The 13,720-nt window shown below is 40.3% G+C and overlaps 1 protein-coding gene across 5 annotated transcripts in view; it reads right to left on the minus strand.

Moving 5' to 3' along the window:
• Positions 1–13,720, minus strand: part of vps13b (vacuolar protein sorting 13 homolog B) — a 299,476-nt gene that overhangs the window by 219,412 nt on the left and 66,344 nt on the right. For 3 of the 5 annotated variants that reach the window (XM_004560029.5, XM_004560030.5, XM_023154241.3), the window contains exon 17: positions 8,009–8,193. In XM_004560029.5, coding sequence (XP_004560086.3) covers positions 8,009–8,193 — 185 coding nt within the window. Of the gene's footprint in view, positions 1–8,008; positions 8,194–10,131; positions 10,353–13,720 lie in introns of those variants that run through there. The other 2 variants (XM_004560031.5, XR_013100758.1) reach the window with 2 other exon arrangements.

The following is a 13,720-nucleotide window of genomic DNA, read 5'->3' on the forward strand; positions in this document are numbered from 1 at the left end:
ATTTAGCACAGGTTAAAGCTGTAAGAATATCTGCACACAGGAAGAATATGCATGTTTGATTTCAAACAGATGTAAACAACAACAACAGCTGTTTGTAGATAGATGAAGGAGCTGGGCAGTTTATATAACCAGTAATTGCTGCCAGAGTTTGGGTTGTTTTTTGAGGGGGGCTTTGCATATTAGGAAGAATTGCTTTTTGTTTTGTTTTTTTTAAAGTTGGGTGGTGAGACAGAAAACAGAAAAGCAATCCAGCAAGTGTCTGTGAACAAAAATAATGGGTTTCCTTACACATATGACAAAATCCCAGTCAAGCTGCTCCTACCTCACTGAATGAAGGTTACAGCGGTACTGGTGTGTGCAAGCGGTACTCGCTCCCTATAACCGTCATGGTATAAAGACAATGATGGGGTATAAGTGCCGGTGGTAGCAGAAGCTGGGGGTCTAATTTTCTTGATTTCCATCCCCTCCAGGTGCTGCTGGCTTTTCTGTCGGCCCACTGAAGCAGTGACACATGTTCTCCACACATTCAAACTGTGGTTCTCTCTGCCACTGAATTACCACAATTAAGGAGTCTTCATGCGGAAGCAATTTGGCCAATACTAATGTGCCTAGGCAGTGAGGTTTGGAAGACAGTGGTTGGATGGGGTTGGGGTGGTGGGGGGGTTGGGAGGAAGGGGATCAAGAGCAAAACTGAAGGGAGAGTTATAAAAGAAGTAAGATGAGGGAAAGAGAGAGAGTGTGAGAGAAAAGGGGGCGACAGATGTGCTAAATGTGATAGACAAACATGTGCCGTGACATAGAGGATTCCCCCATTGCCACTTGTAAGGAAATAATTAGTCGGTGGTAAGATAGGTCATTAAAACACAGTTCTGGTTGAGAAGGTCTGCCTCTCAATCTCCCATATCCCCAGCCTAATGCTGCTCTGACAAATTTGGTTAGCATAAGAAACAGGGGCATTCTAGCTTTGAAGCAGATGCCAGGATGGAATACCAGTGTGGTTTCACCATGAGAGATGCTCGAAACTACAGACCACAGCTAATGACGCTAAACCAGTCCCCTCTATTGCTGAAATCCAACTCTGGATTACTATCCGTTCTCTCTCACACTCTCTAGATCTCTGCATCTCTATAGCTTATTCTTGTCCTCTTTCACAAGCTTTTCCCTCCTCACTCCACTTCCCTTATGAGGGGAGAATTAAAGAGAAAACGAGCAGAGCATTCTTGTTTATCAATAATCCAATGAGATCAATATTTATGTCTGAGCTTTGCAGAGGCTGACTGTGTCTGTGTGTGGTGGTAGCCAAGACGTGACTGGGGTTTTGGTGCTGCTGAGACACTTCAATGGGAGTTACAGTGGAAATTTATGGCTCTGTGACGTGGAGCTATGTGCTCAGTCGGCACTAGTCACTACCCTCAGATGGGGCGGTTGGCTCACAGCAGGGAGCCAGCTCTGCAGACACTACCAGATGACATAAATACAAACAGATTTATTTGAGGCTGTCATTGATTGGTAACATTCAGAGAGTCTGCTGCAAGAGCTTTAAAGTCTATTAGTCTTTTAGTGTGTTTCATTTAAAGTCTCAGAGATGTTCTTCCCTTTAGTGTGTGCGCTTGTATTTAGTTTTTATTAAGAATTACCTATCTCTGTTATCGAAACATTATGCTGAAATATGTGCAATGTCTCTCTTTTGATTTTTATTCTTCATCAAAGGCTCTAATAGCTTTAATGTTTACAATCAGTACAGTATCCATATTATTATACACACACAACACAACAGTCTTTAAATAATCTATACTTTCAAAAAACTGTTCACACTTTGGGCTCTGTTTATTACATCATCTGTAGGTGACATATTTTAGAGGCCAAAAGGGAGTCTATGTGGGATTTTCATATCATATTTCAGTTTAACACTTCAGGGAGAGATGAGCTCATTATCCCAACTCTAATGGGCAAAAGCTTAAATCTGTAGAAAATGTTCTTATCCCATGTGTGGCATGCTTGGCAGTAATCAAGCTTCTAAAAAGTGTAGTAGTTCTTTAAATTAAGCACTAATTCAAGTACTATAGTGCGTGTCAATGCTCAGTTGGATTTAGTGTTCAAGTAAATTATACCATCCAACATTCATATCAGAGAAGGAAGAAATAAGTCAAAACTCAGAATTCCACATTCTGCACTGGGACCGTCCATGTTCTTCAACATGCCTGGAATCACATCTCATTTCCCATGATAGAAAAAGTGAGCTACAATTCAAACAAACAAGGGGAAGAAACTACTTGGCGGAATTTCAGCTAACTTCTGTGGACGGTATGAGGAAAAGAGGCATGATAAATGGACAACCATGGTGAGAAAAGACAAGCATGATGTCCCCCTATGAATGCTTAAGCTCACCAAACCAACTTTGATGTGGAAATGCGTATGCGTATAGATATTTTGCATCTGTGCATACATGTGAAAAGCAGTTTAGTGAAAGTTACGCTTGATATGTTATTGCAACCAGACCTCAGGCACTTCCTGGCGCTCTCATCCCATTAAACGTATAAATTTTCGCGTAATCCAATGTTTAATTGTGGGACTACACAGCAAACTTCTGCTTTGCATCGACTCCGCTGGCCTCTCTGATTAGCTCAGGACTAAAGTGAACAACAGAGAAAGAGCAGAATTCTTCATGAAGACACAAGAAAAGCAGGGAAGTCTGGACTGACTTAAAACATCATCACAATCTGCCAGGAGTGGAGCGAGCCCGTCTGTAGCTCATTGAAGTTTTCATTGACAAGAACCGTCTCAAGTTCCAGCCAAGATTTATTTATCAATTCTCTGATGCTGACACGACGTGTTTTTTATGTAAGGTTGCGTACGGATGAAAAAAATCCTTCTTTCTTTCTTTTCCTCCTGCTTTCTTCCTGTCCTGATGTCAATCCGTGAAGAAGACAAGTCGACAGGCAGAAATTTCTCTCAAACCAATAAGTTACCTCTTCAAAGAAATATGGATACTTGAGTGAGAGGCCAGGCCACGCTGAAACAGACATCTCAGGGTTTTCATTAAGCTTCTCAACCCTTTACTGACATTTGTGACAACCGCAGACCATAAAAAGGGCTGTTGTCCTTCCTTTCTTCACAGGAGAACAATCAAAAGAACTATCAAAACAATCTCCATGAGCTAAGTGTATGGGCTCATTAGATGACGGGGCAAAGCTGCATGTTCCTCTGACTTGTCTTGATTAATAGATGAGAAACATTAAGGTTGTGAGTAATAAGCCTGTGTCAGCCAAAATCTACACAGGAAAACAATGAAAAACTGAGAGAGTGCAACCTCCTGTGTTCAGTCTTATAGCCAGAAGCATGCTACCAACAGCTGCATTATTAGTGGCGCACAAGAGAAAAAAAACAGAGGAAGGAGGAGGTAGCAAAGACAGATGGGCAAATTCTGGGACCAGAAAACATAAAATCTAAAACATACGAGGCATCAGATTACACAGGTGACAGGACGATGTGAAAAGTTTTCCCCCCTCTTATAACAATGAGCTATTACCGATATTTATTGTGCTACAGCATCACAGGCAGTTAGATCACAGGGATATAAACTGCTGGCCATGACAAGAGCAGCCTTTTTCATGCAGTGCAAAAATGCGTAAAACTATTGTTGATGTGTCTCAAAGATCATGTTTGTTTCCAAGCAACGGGAGATATCAGTGTGAAGAAAAGCATAAGTAAGTCTCACTAATGTGACCCTGAATGGACTTGGCAGGTTTTTTTCCCCCAATCGTTTCCCCAGCTTTGTCCTGACCCCCCCCTCCTCACCTCACCATGGTAAGTGTAGGGAGAACTAAAAACAAAGGGCTTGTTTTAATAATGATACGGTTAAATGAGTGAGAGCATACGTCCCTTACTAACATTAACAACATGCCTGTAGTTGCTATGCAGTGAGAACATAGTCTTGATTATTTGCCTTAAATGGGATCATATGTTCAGAAGCTAGCTATATATATATATATATATATATATATATATATATATATATATATATATATATGATCCATTTAAGATGGAGGTAGGAATACATTGCATTTGCAAATATGCACGATTCTCTGCCTGTGTGCCTAAACTGACACGCAATTAGGTGCCAGACCTGGGATTAATAAAGCAAGCCAATGACCAGTTGTATTTCTGGGCACAGTTGGCCCCACACTCTCACCCTCTTTATTTCATTCTGTCACTTTTCCCTTCAACCTTTATGTTCCTTTTTCTTTCATTTTTCATCTTGCTCATTATATCATTCACTCTCTCGTCCTCTGTTCTTTTCCCCTCATGTCTGTCACGCTAAAGCTATGTCACAGCTCGTATATCACCCAGCAATCATCTAAAGCATGACTGGTGACCACCACCAACCAACTTTTACCAGACCTCCCTCTTTTTGTCGCAGTCCAGACCACCACAGAGCTCCAAGGCCGGAAAACCAGCTGTGGTAGCTACATTAAAGTTCAATCCATCAATGGTGGAAATGCCAATTTTATGCTAATTTAAATTGCTTTGATCTTTTATCTTTCAAATATAGCCTTGTAGAGTAAAATAAGGAAGTGAGAACCAAAGTTACAGTCAAGGGCAAAAGTCTGGACAGTAGAAAGTTTATACCGCTCACTTATAACTCAAATAAGACAAGTTAAAAAAATTACTTTTGAGCGTTTTAAACACCGCTCATGTTTAAAAGAGGTGCAGGCAAAAAAGAAAAAAAACAAAAACATCCATTGTATAAAATGTAAATGAGCTGCTCAAAGGGTGTGCACTTGCGGTATATGGAATTGTTGCTCTGTCACAGATGTGACAAAGACAGAAATACTTAACTACACACACAGACTTGAATGAAAGCAGGAAAGGGCACAAGGCTTATTCATAATTATAATCTTTTTCTAATCAGGCTTTGTACCAGTGCTGAGTGTAAACTGGTTATTCATTCAGACATTTAATGAGACTGCTTTCAATAATATATCCTTGAGATGTCAGTAGAAATACATGTGAGAGCCTAATGTGGTCAGCAATTAGCAATGACAAAAAGAATCTGGGTGGATTAAACTTTTTCACTACCAAAATTAGACACATAAACACAATTCTTACGCACGGTGTATTTTACACTCACACAGAACTGCATAGAGTTGAGTAAGATGTGGGAGGTCACTGTGGTCAGTGTGTTGCCGAATCTGAGGTTAGCAGTGGGTAAAAGTATTGGTAGACAGGAATTACTGGCTACTACTATTACTGCTGCTGCTACTAAAAACCACAATAACATGCATAATGTATAAACATTAGAACACGCATATAACATAGAACCGGGAATTCTGACAATTACAAAAAAAGAGGAGAATACAAAAGAGGACCTAGTAACAAATCCAAAAAGAATTGGGAACAAAATAAAAGTTGTCAACAGAGAAGACTTAAAAGCATAAGAAAAAGACATAAATAAACTGAGATGAAGCTTAAAAGGGAAAAATACTATGTTCTAAAACAAAATATAAGTTATGAATGAGGAGTGAAGTAAAGTAGAGCCAAACCAACACAGCTGATGCTAACCTTCTGAGCACAAAGGCACATAGTCCAAGCGTGCATGCACTGACGCAAGCACATATGGGCACACACCTGTCCATTTTCAGCTAGAGATACCAATAATGACATACTGTTTGCTGCATAGCTCACCAATAAAATACAACACTAGTGTGGACTTCACTGGAATGCAAAGGAGAATCAACAGTCCCACACAGCTGTGTGATAAACCATGCAGACATGCAATCGAGTGACAAGGAAAATATAATTTTACGGTATGTTTTCTTATTTTACTCATATCTGGTCTTGTGAAACACAGATTACACTGGATGTGCTGTGCGCTGTGTTATTCCTGTAGTTGCCACTGAGCACCACAGTAACTCAAAGTATTACAAGTCCTAGCGGCTGTGTTCCAGTCAGCTGCAATGAATTTTAGTCTCTGAATGTTGCTCTTAATATTTTTGAATATTTTACAGTCTGTCAGTGCCTTGAGATTAAAACTGAAGCTGTTGAGTTTGCCCGTGAAATGCTGAAATGTGGAATTTCTTTTGGACAGTGAATTAATTCTCATACCTAAACGTTTCCCTCCCGCGAAGGACACTGACCATCTGTGTTATCAGCTAGACTTCAATATGAAACACCTTCCCCTATTGAAAAACTTTGCAACATCAAAAGAGAGAAGGGAGGACAAATTCCTAAAAGAATGAAAAAGCATATGTTCAAAGTGAACAGCGTTTGTTTGCCGTCTTCAGTTTTTAGCTTCAGCGTGTATCAGTTGTGTGCTGGCAATACCTTGATGAGTGCTACAGCAGTTGGGGACACGAGAACAATCTCATGGTTTAAACCCAAATCTTGTGTTGCATTAGATCTGCCACCTTTACCACAAATATCTGCAGCCAGTGAGCCAGTAAGTCACACTTACGGAAAAATAGCGGCTGGTGTCGCCGTGGCAAACTTTATTTTCTTACCAACCGCACAGCACACATCTCCCTTAAGGTATGAGTGTTCCCGAAATTGCAAAAGCAGATACAGTACTAGACATTTTTGGTTATATCATAGGAATTATTGCTGAGTATTTTCCCTACATATACTTACCCAGCACACCACCTATTCTCCTCAAGTCTCATGCCTTTTAAGCTCAAACTTTCTTTTCTTCTAAGCCCCCACTGCTCCTTTTCTAGCCTGCCAGCACATGGACCAGATGTGCAAATGTTTCTCCATGTCGCTATTCAAGCCCCGTTCCAAGAGAAAGGCAAAATGAGGGGAGAGGAATATTTGACTTCACTCCACGGGAGACCAGCTTCATAAATTTTGGCGGCTACACAACGGTGAAAAAGGTAGCTTGGCTGGCTTGGCTGGGGGAGAATGTTGACGGCATACCAAACAACATGATCCTAATGAGTTGGAAAATCCCAGGCCCTCCAGAGGACTGTCCAGATGCTACCGTCATGAGAAACGCTACTGTTTTATTGAATTCAGACTCCCCTACCTTTCTTTAACAAGGGACAAAATTTATTATTTGACCATTAAGACACCCTAGGTGACATGAAGCATTTCAGAGTTAATTTGGTCTCAGCTGCAGGTCCAGCAGCCCACATTGGGCCACAATAAGACAAGTTGATCTTCAAGTGTCTCGCGTGAACTCGTGTATACTTGGAGAACTTCAGTTCTGGATACGTGCATGCCAATTTGCCCAGAGTTCAATGCTATCGAGTTGGCTTGTTTTCCCATCAGTGACAGTCTGACAAATGTACTGTGCCCTCAGAAATAACTGGAAAGGTTTTCATAAGAAAGTCAAATCACTTTTAATATTAGCCAGTTCAATATATCTTTCCTGACAATTTACTGGTACAAGTAAACAAAGGACGATAAATAAAGTTTGCGAGGATAAACGAGAGTTATCCTCAAAAAATGTTCAATAAATCAAGAACAACAATGAATGCCTTAACATCTAATACTCTGGTCTAAAAGAGACCAGATGAGTATGTTTGTTCTTTGTTCCATCACTACTGAGCCATTGAAAGGATATAATAAATCAAGCGACTTAGCTGCCATTGCAGAAATATTGCTACCTTACAGTAACATATTATAACAACTAAAAAACAGAGCGTTCCCCTGGTGAGCAATTATAAACATGTCTTTTCCACTCTGATAACTCTTCACAGAAAGAAGAAGTCACTGTACAACTAGTGTCAGTGTAAGATACACATGCACAAATAAGAAATAGAAGCAAATTCATTACACACACAAAAATCCAACTAGAGGTGATTTTCAGTGTCCTACTCTGTCTCCTCTCTGTAGACAGGCCTCAACCTACAATCACTACAGTGTAAGCAGATCAAAGAGCAGTAGAAAAAGACTACTATTCTTATGAGCTTGGTCAGGGGCAAGAAAAGAATGAATCTGGATTTCTGTGTTAAGTGGTTTTGCTATTAGCAAAGGCAAGGCAAGCTTTGTATTGTCTCGTGTTACTCACCTGGAGCCTTGTACACTTCAGTAAGCAGACTTTCATTAAGTGTCACTGGCGCTCCGTTGACCATGCTGTGGGTCCAGCTCTGACAGATTGTTTGGAGCAAAAGTGTCTGGGCCCTTGTGGCCTGTATAGTGAAGTGGGGAAGTTCAAAAATAAACTCTGTGGTGGGGACTGAAGACCTTTTGCTCCTGCAAGAAAAGGGACAAGACAGAGTCAGATACACATAAATGCCAATACGCTCTAAATGAAACAGACACTGGTGGAAACAAATGGTTCACAGCTTCCACAAATCCATCAATATCACATCACAATATAAAACAGCTCATTGATAGCACCAAGGGCCAAATAAGTAGAACTACATTCCAATAGTAAATTGAAGAAGTACCAAGTGTGAGCCAAGCTTTCCTTAGTTACTTGGCAGGTAGGTTTAGTTTGTCGACCCTTCCCTCCCCTCCGTCAAAACTGTGATGATGATTTATGTGAAAAGATGTACAGCCCAGAAACCCGACCCTGAAAAGAATCTCTACGCCTTTAATATTTCATCTGTCTCCAAGAGTGTGGGGGGAGCGCGTTTGTGTGAGTCTGCGCGTATGACGAGCTGATGAGTTGAGCGTTCAGGGGGATGAGGTAACACCACAGTCCGATGGAGTTCTCCAGGCCTCTGTCCATCAGAAATTCAGCGGAGCATGCTCTCATTTCTCATCTGACACACACACACACACTTGCTTTTTTCATTTTTTTTCATTTACAACCCAGTCTTCAAAAAAGTTAGCATGCTGTGTAAAATGTAAAAAAAAAACAAAAAACCCAGCTAAACAAAATAATCAAAACAGATTTTGTTTCATGACTTGTTTTTAATCCAGAGTTAATTACAAGTGTTTATTTTTGCAGCAGAACTAAAAAGAAAAACAATGATTTAAATGAGAAATGTGGGTTTTTTTTATGTTGCAAGCACTTGGTACAGAGGCATGTGTCACAATGATGTTGCATCAACTCTTCATTTAACAAAAGCGTGAGGGAGTTAAGAACAGCTGCTTTGGACCTTAAAGCCAACCCTTTGACATCATGAGCAGGGGCAGCAAGTATGTTGTTTCTGTTTGTGTCTTTCAGCATGAATAAAACCATTGCAAGATAACCATAGCCATATCTACCACTATAGCATTATAGTTGCCGGCTTTAAACTCTGTGCTGATAAGAAGCTGGATAGCTCCCCCCCCCCCCCCCCCCCCCCCCCCACAAAACCACAGCATCCATGCTTTCCAAACAGATCAGAGAGCAGCTTCACTCCACCTCAAACAAACTGTGTCCCAAAGTAGTTGGTGATGTTTCTAGGTCTGGCTTTTGACTTTTTTTTTTTTTTCTTTGCATGGTAGAGCTTTAATTTCCACTTGCAGATGAAGCAATAAATTTGGTCTAACCCCTTAGAAATCCATTGCCAATGAATTTCTCAGAACAAAATGTCTGCATTGATCAAAGATCATTGCCATTCAATAATGAGTTCGGCCTTGGTCCTTTGCGTACAGACATTTTTCCAGATTATCTTAATCTTTTAATGATATCGTGTAGCACAGATGTTCATTATTTGTGATTTTACATTTATAAATATGTCATTGGATAAGGTGAAGAAACCTTTACATCGGAAATTCCTTTAGGGATGCTTTATTTAAACACCAAATCACAGCCTAACCTAAACTTTGCAATAATTGGTTGTGATGTTCTGTCGGGTGTTTTGCACTTTTCTTATTAGAAATTATTTTAATATCAGAAACATCAGAAATGTTGTCGTTGTGCTTTTCTTTTTACTACTTATAGCAAAGCCTGAGGCTAGGCAGGCTGAACTAAGCACAGTCAAACAAGTCTCTTTAGTTCCACTCCTGTTTTCCTCTCATGTTCTCAAGGCAGGAAAATAGGAGTGGAACTAAAGTTTCTTGGTCTAGGATTTTGAGGACTGGCAGTGCCCCCAGCACAGATACCCATCTATGTATTGCATGTGTGTTCACTTGAGTACTTATTGTAATAGAATCTGCCCTACGAGTGGAGGTTTCATTGAAAATAGAACTGTGACTAATTCAAACGATGGCTGCAGCGTGTCAGGAGCGAGCATCACAGTTCATTTAATCACGCACCCATTTTGGTCTGGTCCCAGTTCTGAGTGTGGGACATGTCACAAGGCCTTTCTCTGCGCTCAGCAGCTCTGCAATCATTTAACTTCTCTGCTTCCCTCCCTGTCTTTCTTCAAGTCTCTTTATCTTTCCCTTTCTTCTGCTCCTGGGTGGTTCGGCAGGGTGACATGAGCAGTTAGCTGCACACAGGCAGACCCAGATTTCTGAAGCATCTGCTGTGTCTTCTACGAGACAGAAAGTGAGAGCGCGTTTGATAAAGAGGCTACAGGAAAAACACAGGAAGAAAGGAAGAAAGAAAATTCAAACCTGATTGGGTCAATGAGTTTACCTTGACGGCACACATATATGTTTAAAATTCTGTGCCTACATGTGGTGGATTTGGCAACATAGGAAACCATGCCATGTCATGCTTTTCTGCTAGTAAAAGTCACTACTGTTGTATGCTATACAACAAGACATCAATCAAAGAGTTTCTCGTGTGCTTTTGTGCGTTCAAATATGTGCACACTGTGTGTGCACATAGCAAGATACTGCAGCTGAACAAAAGAAAGTGAAGGGAAGCCGGCAACAACAATGTCCCCACATGCAGAGCAAATGTGCCTGCAAAGCCACTTCAATGAGAGGACTGGCAAGGGATGAAAGTTTGTTGCCTTATTTGAGTGTTTATAGCATTTAAGGGGAGCTGTCATGTGCATGTGGTCCCCTAAAACTTTAATTATGCACCTGTTTTTATTATATTATGCCCAATTCTTTGCGAACAGCAACTTGGATCTTGGATTCAAATGAGAAACAGAAACTCTCATTAGGGTGTTTTGGGAATGCTGTATGCGAAGACAGCCAGGCACTCATCGGATTTCATTAAGTAGCTGGCACGGTCAGTGTTTCTTGCTGCAACATGGTAAACAGCTTTCTGGCAGGCAGTGTTTCACTGTTGCCGCAAGCTTTGTGGGAAAAAAACCTCAAAAAGATTCAAAATAACACCTGCAGCATCACCTGCAGTAACAAACAACATTAAAATATTTGCCTTGAAACATACATTAGCTATGCACAATGGAACTAACAATAACTAACATGTATTTTACTGTTATAGTGCAGAAAGCCTATTAGTCTGTAGCTTGGGGAGCAAAACTCATTAGAGAATATCTATACTATAATGTGGAGACCTACCAGAAGGGTGCCCACAACCCACTTTAGGTCCTAACTCAGGCTCTTGGCGTTAACTTCAGTGCCTCATTGAATAGCCTGTCTCTGACCTCACAGTGGTTCTTTAAGTCAATAACTTTTTCATTAAAATGCAGAGGCCACCAGGAATGTGTTAAAAGAAAATTAAAATTAGTCAGGAAAAGGAGAAAATTTGGTATTTCAATTTCAGCTGTCCTTTGATGTATTTCAGAGAAAAAGCTCAAATGTATTTGAGAAACATTAGGCCATATTTCCCATCTGTTCCCTGTTGGAGTCAGAACTAGACCAGGACTAACACATCCTGACCTTTCTGGTGAACAACTAGTTGACTGGCTGGAGTCTCAGTCCAAATCAAGCAAACAGGGCATGAAGTTGGGCTGAAGCATGAGTCAGAGCTAAAAGTACCACACCAGCTGTGGTACTGTTTGCCTAGCTTGTTTCCTCTGTGCACAGGACCAAATCTGGACACGAAGCAGGAACAGATTAAAATGTATATTTTAGCCAATAAAAGAATTATTGAAACATCATAGAAGCTAGAAAGAAAATAACATGATAACCAAATACTTTGGTTAGTATCCTTAAATTATTTTGGGTTTTTTTTTGGAAACCCACAATAAATATTTCACATAATCATAGTTGGCATTCATTTAGGCCAGTGGTCTTAATGGTGCTAATCAGCATCCTGGTTCAATATGACTGTGGTCACAGCTATATTTAGACAAGTACAGCTGGGGTTATAGCTATCGAGCTTTAACTGCTGCTTTAGGCCACACATAACCACAAAAATGCATATACCTGTCCAGACACAAATAAATAATGTTGGCAAAAGTGCACATACATCTGCATGCAAACACATGGTGAAACACAAGCTCTGTAACACTATAAACCAGTACGAGCAGGTTAGTGGGCCAGAGCATAATGAGCAGGAGTAATGAGGCTACAGCTGACAAGGGCTGCTGCTCTAACAACCTGCAACTGGAGCAGTTATAAAATTAGGTGCCAACACTTAAGGCTGAAAAGATGCACTATGCTAAGCATCTATAATACTGAAAGGAAGCATGTTCTTCAACCAGAGCGAAACAAGGGGAAAAGAGAAAAAGAACAAGAAAAACACGATTAAGCCATGCAGAGAACACAAAAAAGAACAAGGGGAAAACAACAAGCATATGTAGCATAAGAATACAGACTTGCAAGTCTATGTTATTCTCCAGGTAAAATAATACATTAAATGGGAGTCTCATTAAAGGAAGTATGTGGAAAAGCTCCAGTACAAACTCAAGCAGGAATAGATTATGTAACTGATATGTTGTTGCTTTGTACTTTTACAGAAATAAATGAAGGTAGCATAATTAAAGAAAGCTGGTTTGTGTTGCATAAATGTTCAGTAATTGGTTCCAATCCTGATATGTTGGCATTGGTGAAGATGTTTCGAAAAAGACAATAAGTGAGAAATACAAAAAAGCAAGTCCTCATGTTACAAGAAAATTCATTTTTTAAAGATCAGCATCTTGTGAGATTGAAGGACTATTACCAGGTGCAGCTGGTCCTAATGGTTTACATAGTGTCCCAAAATACAAGCTTGGAACCTGCGCACAGTTTCCAGAACCTACATTTTCTTATTACTCATATCCTGTACAGTACCAAAAATCAGTTGCCTCACTCTTTCCAAAACACAACAACATAGACAGCTGTGGGTTCTGGGACATCAGCAGTAAATGTGGAGCAAGGTGTCTGGTCTCTCCATAGACCACAGAAAAAGAAAAAGGCACACTCGCACAGAGACCCATCCCTGGCACAAAGGCATTTTTTTTTCTCCAAGGGGGCTAAATGGGAAATTACTCATAAAAACCTTCACCAATATAAGCTGTTAAAAGTGCAACATGATGAATGTTAAATTAAAGGCAGTTTTAAAAAAAATGCAAATAGGACCATCAATTAACTTTCCACAAGGCTGACAATGTGAGACTTTCTCTTGACTTTAACTTATCTGAACCTATTTTCAAAGTCCACAGTAACACCAATGCAATCCATTACGGGCTGACATATTTGTCTGATAGATACAACAGATAGCCACTGTCCTGAGACCAGTTATCTAAAGTTTCTTCAAATCATTCACTGCCACACCTCACCTTAATTAACCAATACAAACATTTCCCAACTCAACTAGTTGACAAAATCCTCTACTACTATTTCCAGAGCTTCTATGGAGGGATTTAGACTCCAGGTGGAGGGAAGGGAAGACTGACAGCTTGTACCTTTTGTCCTTTTTTCAGACTGAGCTAAAGTACTGGAGAATTCCCAATCTCTCCGAGCCAAGGTCACTGACCCCCTCTTGAAAATAACCAGAGTGACTTATGGGCTGCTCTAAAGTCCCCTCTTTTATCATACTACAAAAGACACACTACAGTGT

Source organism: Maylandia zebra, linkage group LG11 (genome assembly GCF_041146795.1).
Source record: "Maylandia zebra isolate NMK-2024a linkage group LG11, Mzebra_GT3a, whole genome shotgun sequence".
NCBI lineage: Eukaryota > Metazoa > Chordata > Actinopteri > Cichliformes > Cichlidae > Maylandia > Maylandia zebra.